The 18,758-nt window shown below is 42.0% G+C and overlaps 1 protein-coding gene across 1 annotated transcript in view; it reads right to left on the reverse strand.

Annotated features, from left to right (window-relative positions):
- Positions 1 to 2,558: 2,558 nt before the first annotated feature.
- PKD1L3 (polycystin 1 like 3, transient receptor potential channel interacting) overlaps positions 2,559 to 18,758 on the reverse strand; it is an 82,066-nt gene continuing 65,866 nt past the window's right edge. Inside the window, exons 37-44 of the mRNA XM_058155438.1 lie at positions 18,259 to 18,589; positions 15,235 to 15,368; positions 12,092 to 12,219; positions 9,181 to 9,341; positions 7,234 to 7,444; positions 6,048 to 6,149; positions 4,613 to 4,744; positions 2,559 to 3,213 (exon numbers count right to left, since the gene is read on the reverse strand). Coding sequence (XP_058011421.1) covers positions 3,085 to 3,213; positions 4,613 to 4,744; positions 6,048 to 6,149; positions 7,234 to 7,444; positions 9,181 to 9,341; positions 12,092 to 12,219; positions 15,235 to 15,368; positions 18,259 to 18,589 — 1,328 coding nt within the window. The 3' untranslated portion in view covers positions 2,559 to 3,084. The remainder of the gene's footprint in view (positions 3,214 to 4,612; positions 4,745 to 6,047; positions 6,150 to 7,233; positions 7,445 to 9,180; positions 9,342 to 12,091; positions 12,220 to 15,234; positions 15,369 to 18,258; positions 18,590 to 18,758) is intronic.

Consider the following 18,758-nt stretch of genomic DNA (forward strand, 5'->3'; position numbering starts at 1 on the left):
GTCCCAGTTGCAGTGTATGGCTGTGAAAGTTGGACCATAAGGAAGTCTGAGCACCAAAGAATTGAGGCTTTTGAACTCTGGTGCTGGAGAAGACTACTGCGAGTCCCTTGGACTGCAAGGCGAACAAACAAGTCAGTTTTAGAGGAGATCAACCCTGACTGCTCTTTAGAAGGCCATATCCTGAAGATGAAACTGAAATACTTTGGCCACCTAATGAGAAGGAAGGACTCCCTGGAGAAGAGCCTAATGCTGGGAATGATTGAGGGCAAAAGAAGAACGGGACGACAGAGAATGAGGTGGCTGGATGGAGTCACTGAAGCAGTAGGTATGAGTTTAAATGGACTCCAGAGGATGGTAGAGGACAGGAAGGCCTGGAGGAACGTTGTCCATGGGGTCGTGATGGGTTGGACACGACTTCGCAACTAACAACAACAACAACAGCATGAATTGAATACATAAAGTGACTGCAATTAAAGGGAACACTAGGACAGGGATGGTAGGCACGCTGGTGCTCTTATGCACGCCCCTTACAGACCTCTTAGGAATGGGGTGAGGAGGTCAACAGTAGACAGTCTTAGGTTAAAGTTTTGGGGATTTTGGGATGAGACCACAGAATCTGGTAGTGTATTCCAGGCATTGACCACTCTGTTGCTGAAGTCATATTTTCTGCAATCGAGTTTGGAGCGGTTTACCTTGAGTTTGTATCTATTGTGCGCTCGTGTATTGTTGTGGTTGAAGCTGAAGTAGTCATTGACAGGTAGGACATTGTAGCAGATGATTTTATGAGCTATGCTCAGGTCATGCCGAAGGCAGTGCAGTTCTAAATTTTCTAAACTCAGAATTTCAAGTGTATGTGAAGGTTGGAGAAAGTGCCAGGATTGAACCTCGGACCAGAGAGGTTTTCTGCTGCTTCAAAGAGGAGTAACAAAGGAGAGAGAGGCAGCTGCAAAAGCTCCCCATTTTTAGGGGATGGCGACCCCCCCCAGTTGGGCCAAGTCAGACCTAGTTTATGGATCGGGAGGGAAAGCTCAGTAGTCACCATACAGAGTTGGCCAAACATCTGGGAGTTTATGGCCAGCCAAGTCTGAAGGCCCTTCAGAAAACTGCACGGATACAGATGCGTTCCTAGTTAGTCTTCAGCGTTGATAAATCTTTTTTTTCTAACTTAAATTGTATCTCTTATTATCAGTTTTTGTTTTTCAAAACACTTGTCCCCAGTAGATTGCAACAGGTCTGTTTTCCTTAGAAAACCCCAAATAAACATCCTCTTGTTAGAATAGAATAGATTTTTTTTTTTAATTGGCCAAGTGTGATTGGACACACAAGGAATTTGTCTTTGGTGCATATGCTCTCAGTGTACATAAAAGATACCTTCATCAAGGTACAACACTTACAACACTTAATGATAGTCATAGGGTACAAATTTAACACTTAATGATACAACACTTAGTGATTGTTCTCTGGAACAGGGGTCTCTAACCTTGGCAACTTTAAGCCTGGTGGACTTCAGCACCCAGAACCCCCCAGCCAGCAAGGCGGGCTGGGGCATTCTGGGAGTTGAAGTCCTCCAGGCTTAACGTTGCCAAGGTTGGAGACCCCTGCTCTGGAAAGTAGGTTGGAATCCCCAGACAAAGGAATTTTGTGTTGAGGAATTATTTTGGCTAGAGGAAAAAAAATGGGTGAGCAATTTGTGAAGCACTAACTATGCTCGCTTCCAATATTGCAAATCCATTCCCTCCAAGAAGCGGCGTTTTGTTTTTCAAAACACTTGTCCCCAGTAGATTGCAACAGGTCTGTTTTCCTTAGAAAACCCCAAATAAACATCCTCTTGTTAGAATAGAATAGATTTTTTTTTTTAATTGGCCAAGTGTGATTGGACACACAAGGAATTTGTCTTTGGTGCATATGCTCTCAGTGTACATAAAAGATACCTTCATCAAGGTACAACACTTACAACACTTAATGATAGTCATAGGGTACAAATTTAACACTTAATGATACAACACTTAGTGATTGTTCTCTGGAACAGGGGTCTCTAACCTTGGCAACTTTAAGCCTGGTGGACTTCAACTCCCAGAATCCCCCAGCCAGAAAAGCTGGCTGGGGCATTCTGGGAGTTGAAGTCCTCCAGGCTTAACGTTGCCAAGGTTGGAGACCCCTGCTCTGGAAAGTAGGTTGGAATCCCCAGACAAAGGAATTTTGTTTTGAGGAATTATTTTGGCTAGAGGAAAAAAAATGGGTGAGCAATTTGTGAAGCACTAACTATGCTCGCTTCCAATATTGCAAATCCATTCCCTCCAAGAAGCGGCGTTTTGTTTTTAACCTTTTACATTTTGTAATTCTATTTACTAGGCCCGTAGTGGAAAATGTCATAGCAAAAGGACTGATTCAGCTTTCCTGCTAAATCGTTTCAATTTCTAGGGCCTTCCACTCACATGTGGTGACTTCTGAATGAGAGCCGAACATTTCCATGGGGAAAACTTTTACAGGAATCTGAGACATGTCAGTTGCAAATTGATGCAGGTTTCCAATTTTAAATAAACTGAGCCACAATTATGCTTTAATACTTAACATTTATTATTTCACACTGAGAACTAGTGACAGGAAACAGTGGAGAGCCATGCACATCCTAAAAGGGAAACCTGCTCTATATAGCTTAAAGTATTTCTATATCTGTAGAGTAGAGTAGAGTAGAGTAGAGTAGAGTAGAGTAGAATAGAATAGAATAGAATAGAATAGAATAGAATAGAATAGAATAGAATAGAATAGAATAGAATAGAATAGAATAGAATAGAATATTGGACACACAAGGAATTTGTCTTGGTGCATATGCTCTCATTGTACATAAAAGATACGTTCATCAAGGTACTACACTTACAACACTTAATGATAGGCATAGGCTACAAACAAGCAATCAGAAAAGTGAGATGCACATTCTATTATTGGAGACCAAATGAAGCTTTTGATTCCTAAAAATGGGCTCCTGTTTTCTACCACAACATTTCACCAACTCAGAAATCACAACATTTACAAGTAACACAGCAGCTACAAATTCACACGAGAAGCAAAATCTTGGCTGAGCCATTAGATGTCATTCCCAGATGCTTGCAGCTGCTTGCCACAAACTGGAGTACGGACATTTTTATATTTCATTCCAAAAAAACTGCACATTTTCTTCAGCATGAGGTCTACTATCTCTTCTTCTTCTGAAGCCTTAAAAAAAAAAAGAGAGAGAAATGTTATCAGTGGTACAGTGCTGGGTTCCTAGATAGAAAACAGTGTTTCTCAACCTTAGCAAAATTTAAGAGGCACGGACTTGGATTCCCAGAATTCCCCAGCCAGCTGGCTGGATTGACAGTGAATTGATACCACAAAATCAAGAAAAGAGAAAGAAATTCATCTTGCAAATCAAAACCTATTATTTAACGCGGAGCATCCCACCCTGATATTCTCCAGGTGTGTTAAAATTCCAAGCACTCCCAGTCAATATAGCCAATGATTGGCCTATCTTGGACCAATGGAAGCTGCACTTCATCATGAAGAGAATTCAGCTTGGGGATAATCAGCATACAAATGGTCCTTGACTTATGAACACAATTGAGACCGGAATGTTCATTGCTAAATCAGGCAGTTGTCAAGGGAATCAGACTCAATTTTACGACCTGTTTTGCCATGTTTGTTAAGCAAATCAAGTTGTAAAGTGAAGCTTTACGTGAATGCTTCTCCCACTGACTGCTTGTCAGAAGCCGGCTAGAAGGACTGCAAATGGCGATTACATGACCTCAAGATGCTGCAAACTTGTAAATCAAAGGCTCAATTTTTTATCATGTAACTGTGGGGATGCTGTGACAATTGCCATGGTGGTGCAGTGGTTAGAATGCAGCATTGCAGGCTAACTCTGCTGAATGCCAGCAGTTCGATCCTGACCGGCTCAAGGTTGTCTCAGCCTTCCATCCTTTTGAGGTCGGTAAACTGAAGACCCAGATTGTTGGGGGCCATAGGCTGACTCTGTAAACCGCTTAGAGAGGGCTGTAAAGCTCTGTAAAGCGGTGTATAAGTGCTATTGTATAAGTGCTATTGTTATTGCAAGTGTGGGGACCGGTTATAAGTTGCTTTTTTCAGTGGCTTTGTAACTTCGAACAATCACTTAAATGAATGATTATAAATCGAGGACTATCCGTATTGAAATTTCCTCCTGGTCTAAGTGACCCTGTCTTGAAATCAAGAATGGCCAACCCTTTGTTGAACAGGATGGTCACTTAAATAAAGAACAGATAATGGTGGGCTGCATTGGACTGCAAATAATGCCAATTGAACTGAGCTGCATCAAGAATTGGATTTTCCATTTTTATGGCTTTTTAAAGAATGTTTTTTCACATTTCTATTTGGACAACTGCACTGTATCCATTTTCAGCATGTTTCTCCCTCTCTCGTTCTCTTTTTTCCCCTCATTATTTCCTCCCAGAAAATGGCAGAAAAGCATTCTGCCAATCTGAGACAGTTCCACCAACCACACTTGGTGGTAGAGTTGCAAAGGACTCCAGAGGCCCCCAGGATACACTTTGGGACTTTCTCTTGTCCCCTTTTAAATGCTGAGATTTGATGGACAAACCTGATAATGTTTCTGCTCCTCGCTAAAAGCCACCAAGATGACCGAAATGAAGAGGTTCAACACCACAAATGTCATAAAGATTATACAGGAACCGATTAAGAAGGACCCCAGGATAGGATTGTAATCCAAGACCTGTAATTCAAGAGATATTATTAAGTCTACGGGGGGGGGGGGAATAGAAGAAAAAATGTTTTTATAAAGCTGCTTAAAAACTTTTGAGCAGGGCAGTAGCTGCTGTGTTGCCCAGATGCCTCAGAGCAGGGGTCTCCAACCTTGGCAACTTTAAGACTTGTGGACTTCAACTCTGGGAGTTGAAGTCCACAAGTCTTAAAGTTGCCAAGGTTGGAGACCCCTGTATCAGAGCCTCTGATTCTGAACAGGAATCCAACTATCCTGTGTACATTGAATAAACCTATTTCAATGCTGATGATTTTATTTACCTGTACAATTTTTACTTTTGACATAAGGAAAATAAGTGTGTTTTAATTGGCATAGCAATAAGTAAAATCTGTTTTTTTAATCCAATACATACATACATACATATATTCTTCATTTTAGCCATTGTCTGTCTACTGCAGGATGAAAGCCTCTTCTGCATATTTCCAACCTATACGGTCCTGAGCTTTCTTTTGCCAATTGGCCCCACAATACTTGCTAATATCTTCGATCCATTTTGTTTTAGGTGTATTTCGTGGATTCTTTTTATCAAGTGGAATCCATTCTATGACTGCCTTGGTCCACCTGCCATCAATTCTTTCTATGTGACCAGCCCATTTTCATTTCCATTCTTTTACTCTCTTGATGATAGCCTATACTTTTGTTTGTTCTCTCATCCATCCATCCATAAAACCCATTCTAATAACAAGAAGAAGCTAACCCAACTTCCTGTAACCAAATTATTTTCCATTTATGGATTTCAGCTCCCAAAATTCTCAACAGGGGATAAGATGACTGAGTAACTCTGACACCAGATAGTTGAAGGATATCAAGTTGGAGAGACTTAATGGTACACTAGGGTACAATCCTTCGCATGTATATGCAAAAATTAGCTTTGTTGTATATGATAAGGATGCATAGATTTGCACCCCAAATTAGTCTATATTTCAGTTTTGATTTTTTCGCAGTGATGTTTTTCTCTCTCTAGATCTAAATCACGTTTCTCATCACAAGATCAGTCCAAATTTCTCCATGCTCTAAATAAAATAAAAAACTGTTTGATCTTTTCATTTGATTGACCTTATTTCAGTGGTGGGTTGCTCCTGGTTCTCCCTGGTCTGAGCAAACCAGTAGCGGTGGGAGGCGCCGCCCACCCACTCAGACATCATCAAAATTGCTCTGCACATGCACAGAAGCCCCGTATGCTCCCGCTACCGATAGCAAACTGGTAACGCTGGGATTTGAAACCCACTACTGCCTTATTTAGAAAGTATCATACCTCTTCATAGTTGAAGATTCCTAACTGAAGGCTGACCATAGTCTCAGCAGAATCAAACAGAGTCTTGTATGAATTCAGTTTCCAGCCATATATTAGATTTGTCTGCATTTAAAATAAACCAAAAAAATAATAATAATCTTAGATGCCAGGCGTTTTATTTTCTCCATAATATATACTGCTCATTTTTTTTATTCTGACAGGAAGATATTCTGAGAGGACGGAATAAGTTTGAACCACTGATGGGAAACGCTTCTGATTAATTGATGGTCAAGGCAAATATAACCCCATAGAAGAAATAGTAGATGAAGTGTTTAACCAGCCTTCCTCAGCTATTGAAGCTCCTCGGTGAAGTTTGAGTCAGCTGCTCTGTCTTAAGAGTACAAACAACCTCGTAGTTGCAGGGAAATTTTTTTTGGGGGTGAGGGAATTGAATAATCAGTTCAACGACTTGTCTCCAGAAGTTGTGGGTACTCCATAACTGTAGGTTTTTCAAGAAGAGATTGGGCAGCCATTTGGAATAGTATAGGCCTCCTGCTTGAGCAGGGTGGGTGGAGTAGAAGACCTCAAAGGTCCCTTTCAACTATTTTTCTGTTGTTCTTTTATTCTGTAAAACACGGACTAATTCTGCTCATAATCGTTTCCAACCTGATAATCAACAGGAACTTCTCAATACAACCAAATACCTCAACACATTGTCAAAGTTTAATTTCCATAATGCTCCAACTTCTTTTTACCTTGTTTTATAGCTCATCCAGGATGCTGTAATGGAGCTCACAGGATGCTTTGGGACCAGTCCTAGTTTCCTAAACTAACTTATAGGAATGTTGCCCCAGGAGTTGTTCCCAGAAAAAAAGTAGACTGGAAATGAGTATTATTCAGCATAGTGTATCTTTAGGACATTTTCACATAAAGATTCCAAACCAGTTTGAAATCAGTTCCAGTTGAGTCTTCGTGTTGGAGAACTAAGCTGGTTTATTTCCAAGGTCTAGTCTAAAGTAGGGTTCTTTGCAAAGGCTCAGGATAGGATCCTAATATCCAGTTCTGCTCAGGATTTGAAATTTGGTGAAAAAGTGTCCGTTTTGTTCTAGAGTTTTCTGCTTTATGAATAACCCACGTAGCAGATGCTATCTAAACTGAACAAACAAGCATAAAAGAAGGCCTGAGCACAGCCTTCCGGACTACTCACAGCGATGGAATAAGCTAGGAACATGATGATAATCATGGTGGCAAATCCTGATATGTCCCCCCAGGCTCTCCGCAAGGTGGAGGTGATCATGTTCAACTTGGGGTTGAGTCTCAACAAATGCCAAAGTTTCACGGTGGAAAGGAGCACCAGGAACGCAATCAGGTAGCCCAACACTGCATCCACCGTAGCAGTTTGATTGAAGCTCACAAACCTAAGAAGGAGATTCAGGGATTGAAATCAGCTGGCATGCAGCAGTGGGGAGGGCAACCTTGGTGCCTTGCTTGTGGGATCTGCCATCCCAATCCATCGGTCAGAGCATGGAAACTGGAAGATTGAGCCATGATTGGAGGAACCTAGATTCAGCTTCTCAGTTAGTCACAAGCCACATTAGATGATCCTGAGAGGTGGTGCTGTTTCCTAGGAGAGGAAGCCAGCGTTGTCCAAAGATGCTTCTATAATCATGTGGCCAGCAAGACTATACACTAAGGCATGCAGAACACTGTTACCTTCCTACCAAAGTGGTACCTATTTATCTACTCACATTTGCATGCTTTCAAACTGCAAGATTATCAAAAGCTGGGGCAAGTAACGGGAGCTCAGAATATCACATAGTGTTGTGTCTTGCCCGCTCTCACAGCAGCCGGGGCCTTCTTATCTGCTCCCGAACACGGAGGAATGTATGCCTCCCGTCCCCAGTCCTGGCTCCATGCCCAGACAAGCTGAAGAGGAGGGGGCATCTCCCGGTCCCAGCCCTGGCTCCATGCCCAAGCAGGCTGCAGAGGAGGGAGCACCTCCCGGCCCCAGCCCTGGCTCCATGCCCAGGCAAACGGAGCAGCTAGACCCCTCCCCCTCCTCCACAGCATGTGAGCCTGAGGAAGGTTTATTTCCAACAGCTGCTGATTGGAGTGACCCTCGCATCAGAAGACTGGATAGGCGGAGGCAACAGAAGGAAGGGAGGGGCAGGCCTTAATGAGTGCTGAGTCATGGAGCCACACCCCATGGCCTATATAAAGGATCTGCTTTCTGGCAGTCTCTGAGTCAGGCAAAGTCGAACTTATCTTGCTGAAGTCACTTTCTGGTCTCCTGCCTGCTCTGAGGACTCTGCTAGGACTTTGGGCAGAGCTGCAGAGGCAAGCCTGATTCGGATTTCCCTGACCCGGCCGTCAGCGGAGGAGTGGGACACGACACATAGTGCTTGGGTCTCGAACCACCAACCTTCCGGTCAACAAGCCTAGTGTCTTAACCGCTTGGCTACTGCACCTCAAACTATCCTACATCTTTCTAATAAAAGAAAAACTCACTTGATTATTGATTATTACGTTTGGGTCATCTGCATAAGTGCTGCAAAGAAAATTTTCCCTGCGTTTACTTAAAGACATTCTCATTCAGTGTGACTGGAACAGAAATTACTTTTCTGTTAATTAATTTTTTAACTTCACAAGAGGAAAAATCATGTGTGTGTATGTGTGTACACACACCCCTACACTTCAATCATAATCATCATGGCGGACATTTGGAAATAGTTTTTTTTCCCAGCCAGGAGGTGAGAATAGCCTAGGCCAGGGGTCTGCAAACTTGGCTCTTTTAAGACTTGTGAACTTCAACTCCCAGAGTTCCTCGGCCAGCAAAGCCATGGGAGTTGAAGTCCACAAGTCTTAAAAGAGCCAAGTTTGCAGACCCCTGGCCTAGGAGGATGCACATGGTGGAAAGATACTTGCAACAAAGCAAAACAAAACAAAAAATCACTAGGAGAAATCTTCTCTGCCACCTCTTTTGCAAAAGAAAGAAACTGGATGAAATAGTTTAGCTTGTATTTATAAACCATATGCACACAAATCCTTATTGAATGCATTTGTAAATCATATCAACCCTGACTCTTACAAATCCTCCTCCTTTCTATCTTTGGTGGGGCGGTGTATTTAGAAAGTGCCAGAGCATCAAACATACTCATCCTTATGCTCCTGGTAGTAACAGATGTCCCTTAAGCCCAAGATCATCCGCCGAACAAAAACGGACAGGGCACTCCAGCTGATCAAGATGATGGCCAACTCCAGGAGGTTCCATTTGCTGTGGAAGTAATTCCATTTCAGAGCCCGCAGGATTTTTCCCTGTTGGAACAAAATATTCAGTTTTCAGTAGTACAATCTGTGAGCAATGGGGAGGAAAGGCAGCATTTACTATATATAACTCACTAGAGTGCAATGCAGTTTCATTTAGATGATTACAGACAAGTGCGGATGTCTTGGTCAATTTTATTTATACACTAGGCAACCCATGGCCAGTTGAATCATTGTTTTTTGTTTTTTGTTTATTTTATTTATTTATTTATTTGTCACAACAGTATATATAAGTATAAGCCTGAAATAACTATACGATATATAAGCGTATATATAAGCATAAGCATGAAATAACTATAAGAATTGGATACAATCAAAGGGAACATTAGGACAGGAACGGTAGGCACGCTGGTGCTCTTATGCACGCCCCTTATAGACCTCTTAGGAATGGGATGAGGTCAATAGTAGATAGTCTTTGGCTAAAGCTTTGGGGATTTTGGGAAGAGACCACAGAGTCAGGTAATAATAATAATAATAATAATAATAATAATAATAATAATAATAATAATAATAATAATAATAATAATAATAATATTTAATTTTTATTGCCCTTCTCCCGAAGGACTCAGGGCGGTTAACAGCCAGATAAAATACAGTACAATACAATACAATAAAATCACTATTAAAAAACTTATTCGATATGGCCAATAAATTTATAAAATACATAATATAATATAAAACCCCATTTAAAATCCAATTTAAAAACCCATTTTATGCCAGTCCTGCTCGGAAGAATAAATAGTAGTGCATTCCAGGCATTAACAACTCTGTTACTGAAGTCATATTTTCCTCAATCAAGATTGGAACGGTTCACATTAAGCTTAAATCTATTGTGTGCTCGTGTATTGTTGCGATTGAAGCTGAAGTAGTCTTCGACAGGAAGGACGTTGTAACAGATGATTCTATGAGTTAAACTCAGGTCATGTCGAAGGCGGCGGAGTTCTAAATTTTCTAAACCCAGGATTTCAAGTCTGGTGGCATAAGGTATTTTGTTGTAAACAGAGGAGTGGAGAACACTTCTTGTAAAATATTTCTGGACACCCTCAATTGTATTTATGTCAGAAATGAGGTGTGGATTCCAGACAGGCGAGCTGTATTCAAGAATTGGTCTAGCAAATGTTTTATATGCTCTGGTTAGTAGTGTAATCTTTCTGGAGAAGAAGCTACGCAAAATTAGGCTTACAACTCTTAAAGCCTTTTTTGCGATGTAGTTGCAGTGGGTTTTGGCACTTAGATCATTTGACATGAAAACTCCAAGGTCTTTAACGGGGTGAGGGTCATCAACAAGGTAATGTCCATCAAGCTTGTATTTAGTGTTCTGATTCTTTTTTCCAATGTGTAAGACTGAGCATTTGCTGGTTGAGATTTGGAATTGCCAAGTTTTTGACCATTCCGACACAAAGTCAAGGTCTTTTTGAAGGGTAGTCGTATTGTTGGTAGTGTTAAATATTTTAACATCATCAGCGAAGAGAACACAATTACTTATAATATGGTCACAGAGGTCGTTAATGTATAATATGAAGAGTGTTGGTCCTAGAACCAACAGAGACATTTCTTTACCTAAATCGACAAACATGCAGGCAAAAAAAGCCAAGGAAGAAGGAGTAACTTCTGACTTCTTGCTGGATTCCCCAATGACTTTCCTTGTAGGAAGCTGGCAGGGAATGTCAGAAATTACGACCACGTGACCCTAGCTGACCTCAGCAGCACTGAGTCAGCCACAAATTTCAATTCCATGTGAGTCATGAATTTCAGATTTTGGGCACATTCTGTAAGTTGGCTCATTCGAAGTACATTGATTCAAAAGCTGTTTGTCCGTGATGTTTTGAAACGGTCCTGAGATATTTTAGTACATTTAGATGAGGGGTGAAATGCTCCCGGTTCTGACCGGATCTTGTGATCCGGTAGCGATCGTGGCCGGTGGTTCAGTGATCCGGTAGCGATCAGCGATCCTCTGGCAACACCCGGAGCCCGGGTATCATTACTTCCTGGTTTTAACCAGGAAGTAATGTGTCTTTTACCTTCTGCGTATGCACAGAAGGTTTTGCACACGTGCAGAAGGTCTGTACATGAATGTGACATGCGCATGTGAGCAAAGCTTGCATGTGAGCGGTGTGTGGACTTCCGAGCCAGTAAGGAATGTAAGTAGATTTCACCTGTTATCCATCTTCATTTTTTGCAAAGAGAAACGATTATCATGCTGTTTTTGCAAAACAGTTAAAGGGCTGGGACTTGATGAGAAGATAGATGAGGAATAAAAGCACAGCTTATGACAACTGGCAACTAGGAAACCACATTTATCCTTTGCCAGATAGCTCTGAAATTAAATTCATGATTATTTATCAGTTCAAATTCGTAGCTCAGATCTTCTTTAGATGTGTATGCTATGATGCCGTTGTAGAAGAAGCCCTGCATAGTGATATCACTGTACATGACCAGATGTCGCAAAAGCACATCTTATCTCTTGCTTGTTGGCAAAAATCTGACCAGCCAATTCATCCGGCTTGTTTTCTGCCCATAATTGGCAAATACCAGCCATGATCAAACTGGCTAGAGTTTGTTATCCTTGATTAATTAATTGATTGCCATCTGCTTGAAAATTTTAATAACTTTTTTTGGAAATTAGTTTGTGCCCATTGGCTTTCCTCTCTGTAGACTAGACACCTAGGATCTGGAACTGGTCAGTTTGATAATAAAACAATTTGCAGGCCTTCTATTCAAGTCAGCAGAGTTCTTCTTACCTGCTCCACCATGTAGTAGATAACAAAGAGGAAATAAATTATTTCTGCTGCAACAACAAAGATATGCAGACCATCGGTGTACGGATAAAGGCGGATACTTTGCAATTCTGCCCGTGGGAAAAAAGCCCCTAAAAAAAAATCAAAACAGGAGTTAGTTGCACAGAAATATTTGTTATCTGTAAACAATGGCAAGAGCTGAAAAGCTGGATTAATATCTCTTTATTTATGCATGAACATATCCCACAGATACAAGGTGAGAAGCTCCCTATAAAGATTGGGAATCACTTTATATGCAGTTCACTAACATACTGTGTTTGAAATGAGTTCTTTCATTGGTTAGCATCCACTGTCATCTCGTAAGCATGCTCAGTAGCTCCATATGTGCTATGTAACATTTCACATTATCCCATAATATTCTTAGCTTGATCTTGTTAATACCCAATTGCATATTCAATAGGTGTGGTTCCCATATTAGAATGAGTTTTAAAGTTTTCAACTTTGGGGGAAATTCTGGTCTCCAGCCAGTTTGAACCAGTGGTGAAATCCAATTTTTTTTACTACCGGTTCTGTGGGTGTGGCTTGGTGGGCGTGGTGTAGTGTGGTGTGGCTTGGTGGGCATGGCAGGGGAAGGATATTGCAAAATCTCCATTCCCACCCCACTCTGGGACCAGCCAGAGGTGGTATTTGCCAGTTCTCTGAACTACTCAAAATTTCTGCTACCGGTTCTCCAAACTACTCAATATTTCTGCTACCGGTTCTCCAGAACCTGTCAGAACCTGCTGGATTTCACCCCTGGTTTGAACCAGTTCTTATCCAAATGTCACATTCTTGCTCGTTTCTTCAAAGGGCCTCTGGTGGCTCAGCAGACTAAGTCTGTCTGTTATTAACACAGCTGCTTGCAATTACTGCAAGTTCAAGTCCCACCAGGCCCAAGGTTGACTCAGCCTTCCATCCTTTATAACGTAGGTAAAATGAGGACCCAGATTGTTGGGGGCAATAAAGTTGACTTTGTATATAATATACAAATGGATGAAGACTATTGCTTAACACATTGTAAGCCGCCCTGAGTCTTCGGAGAAGGGCGGGATATAAATTCAAATAAAAAAATAAAAAAAATAAAACAAAAAAGAACTAGAAACATTAATCAAAAGCATTCGTAGTTACTGGGAATATTATTTCAAGAGGCCTCCCTTGCCTGCTCTATCATATTCCATCCTTTAAGGTGGAGAATTTACATGGCTGCAGCTACCTTTCATGGCCTTTGCAGCTGCGCAAACAAACAAACCAAAGCTAACTCTCAGATATCCTTAAGACCGTTAGCCCCCCACCCCTTAAAACTGCAGTATTTATTTGAAGGTGTGATGACATGCCACAGCAATGACAACTCAGAGGGAATTGCTCTGCTGCCTTACCAGCTATTTTTTTTAAAAACGTGTCTATTCCTTGTGGGATTCAAAGCAGGGATGTGAGAACTCCCGATGAGCTGAAGTGATAGAAAATAAAAAGTGGTATCCAGGCCATTCAGTTTCTGGACAAGGTAGATTTGGATGCTCGGTTATCAAAGCATGCCCTTGGGGTGAATGTACATCATTCCTTTAGTCTTGAGAAGCTTATTCTACCGTTTTGCTAGAGGTGGAAACTATTTCATTAAACCTGCAAACCGTCGTCACGTGAAAGCGGAGATCAATGGCAGACTTTGGCCTCATTAACAGCAACGCCCACATGGACAAAGGCTTTTCCTGCCTCCAGATTATACTCAACTGCAGTCTTGTTTTTTTCTGTGTGGGCTATGCCACCTGCAGATAATAGTTCTAGAACAGGACAGCTCAAGTCATGCATATTATAAGTGCAATTAAATCAACAGACATCTACATACACTGAGCCATCTTGGTGCAGCGGTTAGAGTGCAGTATTGCAGGCTACTTCTGCTGACTGCCAGCTCACTGCAATTTGGCAGTTCAAATCTCACCAGGGCCAAGCTCAAGGTTGACTCAGCCTTCCATCCTTCCGAGGTGGGTAAAATGAGAACCCAGATTGTTAGGGGGCAATATGCTAACTCTGTACACCGCTTAGAGAGGGCTGTAGAGAACTGTGAAGCAGTATATAAGCCTAAATGCTATTGCTCTATCTATCTATCTATCTATCTATCTATCTATCTATCTATCTATCTATCTATCTCACCAGGCTCAAGGTAGACTCAGACCTCCATCCATCCCAGGTGGGTAAAATGAGAACCCAGATTGTTGGGGGCAATAGGTTGCCTGTAAACCACTTAGAGAGGGCTGCAAAGCACTGTAAAGTGGTATATAAGTGCTATTGCTAGACCAAAGCATAATTATACTTATATGCATGACAATAGTTTCACCTTGAGCTTTAGCTGGACTAAAAGCATGGACAGTGAGGGGTCCTTGGTGCTTGGCGCTCTCTGAGCTTCATTGTTTTCAAGCAAGAGAGCACCAAAGCCCCTTCATTTCAACCTCCAACTGCAAATATTCTCCTTTATTGGTAGCACAGACACTGTAGGGCAGCTCTTGGCAGCTCTTCACACAAGGAGAAGGAAAAGGAGCATAGATTGAGGTTGCATTCGTATTCGGCGTGCTTTGGAGAAAGAATCCACAGCATTGCATAGCCCCAAAATCCAAGGAAGACCCTTGAAGGAAGTAAGACATCAGTAATGGAAGAAGGGAAAACTTTGGGAGACTGGACAAAGGGTGCCATCAAGGGAAAGGTCAGATAAAAGACACCATAGCCCAATCTAGAGCAGGGGTCTCCAACCGTGGCAACTTTAAGCCTGGTAGACTTCAACTCCCAGAATCCACCAGCCAGCTTTGCTGGCTGAGGAATTCTGGGAGTTGAAGTCCACAAGTCTTAAAGTTGCCAAGGTTGGAGACCCCTGCTATAGGCTATGTTTAATGCACTTATTTTCCTTAAACTTTTCCCCAAGAAGGCAGCAGATTCTGCCAGCCCTTCTCCAGTGGTGTAATCAGGAGTGTCTTCAGAGGACAGTCCAAAAAGTCAAGATGATTTGAAGCTCCACCAATTTGGATTGTATGTGTTGCAACCTGACAGCATTAGGCACCCAGAAGGTCTCCTAAATTATCACATGGGCTATGTAGATTTTGGTTAAAGTCCCCAGCTCTCACCTAAAGCGTTGGTTTCAAACATCAGGCTCACGATGCAGAACAGGTTCACATTTGCATTGTAGACGGTGAACTCGACAAACACAGCTCTCGTAAAGCTATCCAGCCAGGTGTTATCGAACAAGTATTGGAGAATTCTGGCAAGGTATAAATCAATGGACGAACAGATTTAACAGGTTTACAGAGTTGGAAGGGACCTTGTAGGTCATCTAGTTCAACCCCCCGCCCAAGCAGGAGACCCTACACCATTTCTGACAAATGGCAGTCCAGTCTCTTCTTGAAAGCTTCCAGGGACGAAGCTCACACAACTTCTGAAGGCAACGTCTGTTCCATTGGTTGATCTCACTGTCAAAAAAATTCTCCTTATTTCCAGGTTAAATCTCTCCTTGTTCAGTTTCCATCCATTATTCCTTGTCTGGCCTACAGGTGCTTTAGAAAATAGCTTGACATCCCCCCTCCCCTCTGTGGCAGCCCCTCAAATATTGGAAGACTGCTATCTTGTCTCCCCTAGTCCTTCTCTTCACTAGACTAGCCATGCCCAGTTCCTGCAACCGTTCATCGTATATTTTAGCCTCCAGTCCCCTAATCATCCTGGTTGCTCTTTTCTGCACTTTTTCTAGTCTCAACATCTTTTTTATAGTGTGGTGACCAAAACTGGATGCAGTACTCTAGGTGTGATCTTATTAAGGCTTTATAGAGTGGCATTAGTACCTCACTTGATCTTGATTGTATCCCTCTGTTAATGCAATTTAGGATTGCATTGGCTCTTTTGGCTGCCACTGCACACTACTGGCTCATAATTAGCTGGTTGTCCACAAAATTAGTTGCTCCTACGACATTGAGACCTTACTCATGTAAGACTTGACCAATTGGGGCAACGCCCTATCTAAGGCGCATCCAAACCCTTACCCCAGTAATTCCATAAAAACATTTAATCCAGCCCATTTATGGTTCTTTTAACCAGTGTAGGCTGCGGAATTTATTTTTTATTATTTATTTAGAAGACTGATTTTTAAAAAAATTCAATTGTATACATTTTCTCTTCTGCACATATACCTACAGTTCCCAATTTGGGACAGCTGCATAAAAAACTCAGAAAAATAACAGTAAGGAATTTCCTATGCTGCTCAGCCCACTCCAAATGTGAAGGACAAATCCCCAGTGTCCAATATTTCTCAGTTTTTGACCACTTCCAGGTGTGAGAACTTCAGTTCCCCAAATTCTCAGTAATGATTACTCCGGGAGAGGAATTCTGGGAGTTGAAGTCCATACATCTTAAAAAGTTACCACATTTGATAACGCTCAAAATGAGTTAAGCAAAAACTATTAAGCTCCAAGATTACTAACCTGCTAATTGTAAAAGCAGCTGCCAAGTGAGTCCTTTTAGTCAACATGTTTAAATCAATCAATCTGATTAGTTGATAAAACTTTGCCATTTAGGACAAACCCAAAAGAGAGGCAGTTATCACCACGGTAATGCAGAGATATAGATTTGAATAGGAAAAGATGATTTAGCGCATACTTTGTGCCTGATTCCCAGGGAAAGAGAATTTCTCTCAAGAATCAGGCACCAGTGTGTGTGCTAAATCATCTTTTCCTATTCAAATTCCTATTCAGGCCAAGCTAGAAGATAAAAATGTTTCAGAAAAGCTGTTTTTGGAACAATAGTGGATCTACAGCTAGAAAAGGCAGCAGACGCCTCCTCCATTTCCCTCAAGTATCTAAGCTTAACATAACATAACATAACAACAGAGTTGGAAGGGACCTTGGAGGCCTTCTAGTCCAACCCCCTGCCCAGGCAGGAAACCCTACACCATCTCAGTCAGATGGTTATCCAACATTTTCTTAAAAATTTCCAGTGTTGGAGCATTCACAACTTCTGCAGGCAAGTCGTTCCACTTATTAATTGTTCTAACTGTCAGGAAATTTCTCCTTAGTTCTAAGTTGCTTCTTTCTTTGTTCAGTTTCCACCCATTGCTTCTTGTTCTACCCTCAGGTGCTTTGGAGAACAGCCCGACTCCCTCTTCTTTGTGGCAACCCCTGAGATATTGGAACACAGCTATCATGTCTCCCCTAGTCCTTCTTTTTATTAAACTAGACATACCCAGTTCCTGCAACCGTTCTTCATATGTTTTAGCCTCCAGTCCCCTAATCATCTTTGTTGCTCTTCTCTGCACTCTTTCTAGAGTCTCAACATCTTTTTTACATCGTGGAGACCAAAACTGGATGCAATATTCCAAGTGTGGCCTTACCAAGGCATTATAAAGTGGCACTAACACTTCACGGGATCTTGATTTTATCCCTCTGTTTATGCAGCCCAGAACTGTGTTGGCTTTTTTAGCAGCTGCTGCACACTGCTGGCTCATATCTAAATGGTTATCCACTAGGACTCCAAGATCCCTCTCACAGGTACTACTATTGAGCAAGGTACCACATATACGGTACCGGTGCATTTTGGTTTTTTTGCCTAAATGTAGAATCTTACTTATATTATATACAAGCTTATATTACTCAAATACAGATATAGTTAACTACTGAAGCTATAGTAAAGTAGTATGTTTTGATGAAGATATCATGGTTTTATTTGAAAGCCAGTGTAGTCTACCGGTCAAAGTGCTGGACTAGAGATTAGAGGAACCAGGTTTTAGATTTCCCTTAGGCCCAGAAGCCATCTGGGTGATCTTGGACCAGCTATGCCCTTCTTAGCCCAAATCAGCATTGGGCCTTGTGACAATAACCCCCTTGATGCATCGTGTACTTTCTGCAAGAAGTCACCCTCACGCATGAAGAAAAGGATTTACCAATATATTTTTTTAAAAAAATGGGATAAAAATCTAGAATAGCGACATTTGAACTAGTGGGATGTGACGGTGATAGAAGAAAGATGTCAAATGCTATAGCCCTGTATGGAAAGAACTATAAATGTACATTCACTGCCAGTTCATCCTTTCCCCTTCAAATCCATATCGCTGCTTTGCCCTAAGAACTGCAGAGCCAACCCAAAATGACATAACAGCAAAGGGTTACCTGGAGGCATTGGTGGAATCCATCCCCAGGTGAACAATGTAGCCTCCACCTCTGTAAACAGCCAGCTTGCCCCAGATGGGGTGTCCCCTCAGCCTTGCCTGGCTCTGATATTGCCAAGCCGAGTAGAACTCTGAAGAGTTGTCCAAGGAAGAAGAGCCGTTCCAGGTGACGCCATAATCTCCCATGTCTTCGGTGTCAAAGGAATAGGCGGCGTGACACTCTCTGACCGTCCTATCCAAGCTCGGATCAATGGGGCAGGAGTTGCCCTTGACCCTCACTTGCCGAATCCGAGCACTCCCCACCAGTTTGGAGTTGCCATCTGTGATGAAACCTTGGGAGGATTTGAGAAGGAAGGAGGGTTTAAATATGCTGTTCAGCCCAGTGGTGGGTTTCAATTTTTTTTACTACCGGTTCTGTGGATGTGGCTTGGTGGGCATGGCATGGTTTGGTGGGCATGGCTTGGTAGGCATGGCAGGGGAAGGATACTGTAAAATCTCCAT

The sequence above is a fragment of the Ahaetulla prasina genome, chromosome 12 (genome assembly GCF_028640845.1).
Source record: "Ahaetulla prasina isolate Xishuangbanna chromosome 12, ASM2864084v1, whole genome shotgun sequence".
NCBI classification, from domain to species: domain Eukaryota; kingdom Metazoa; phylum Chordata; class Lepidosauria; order Squamata; family Colubridae; genus Ahaetulla; species Ahaetulla prasina.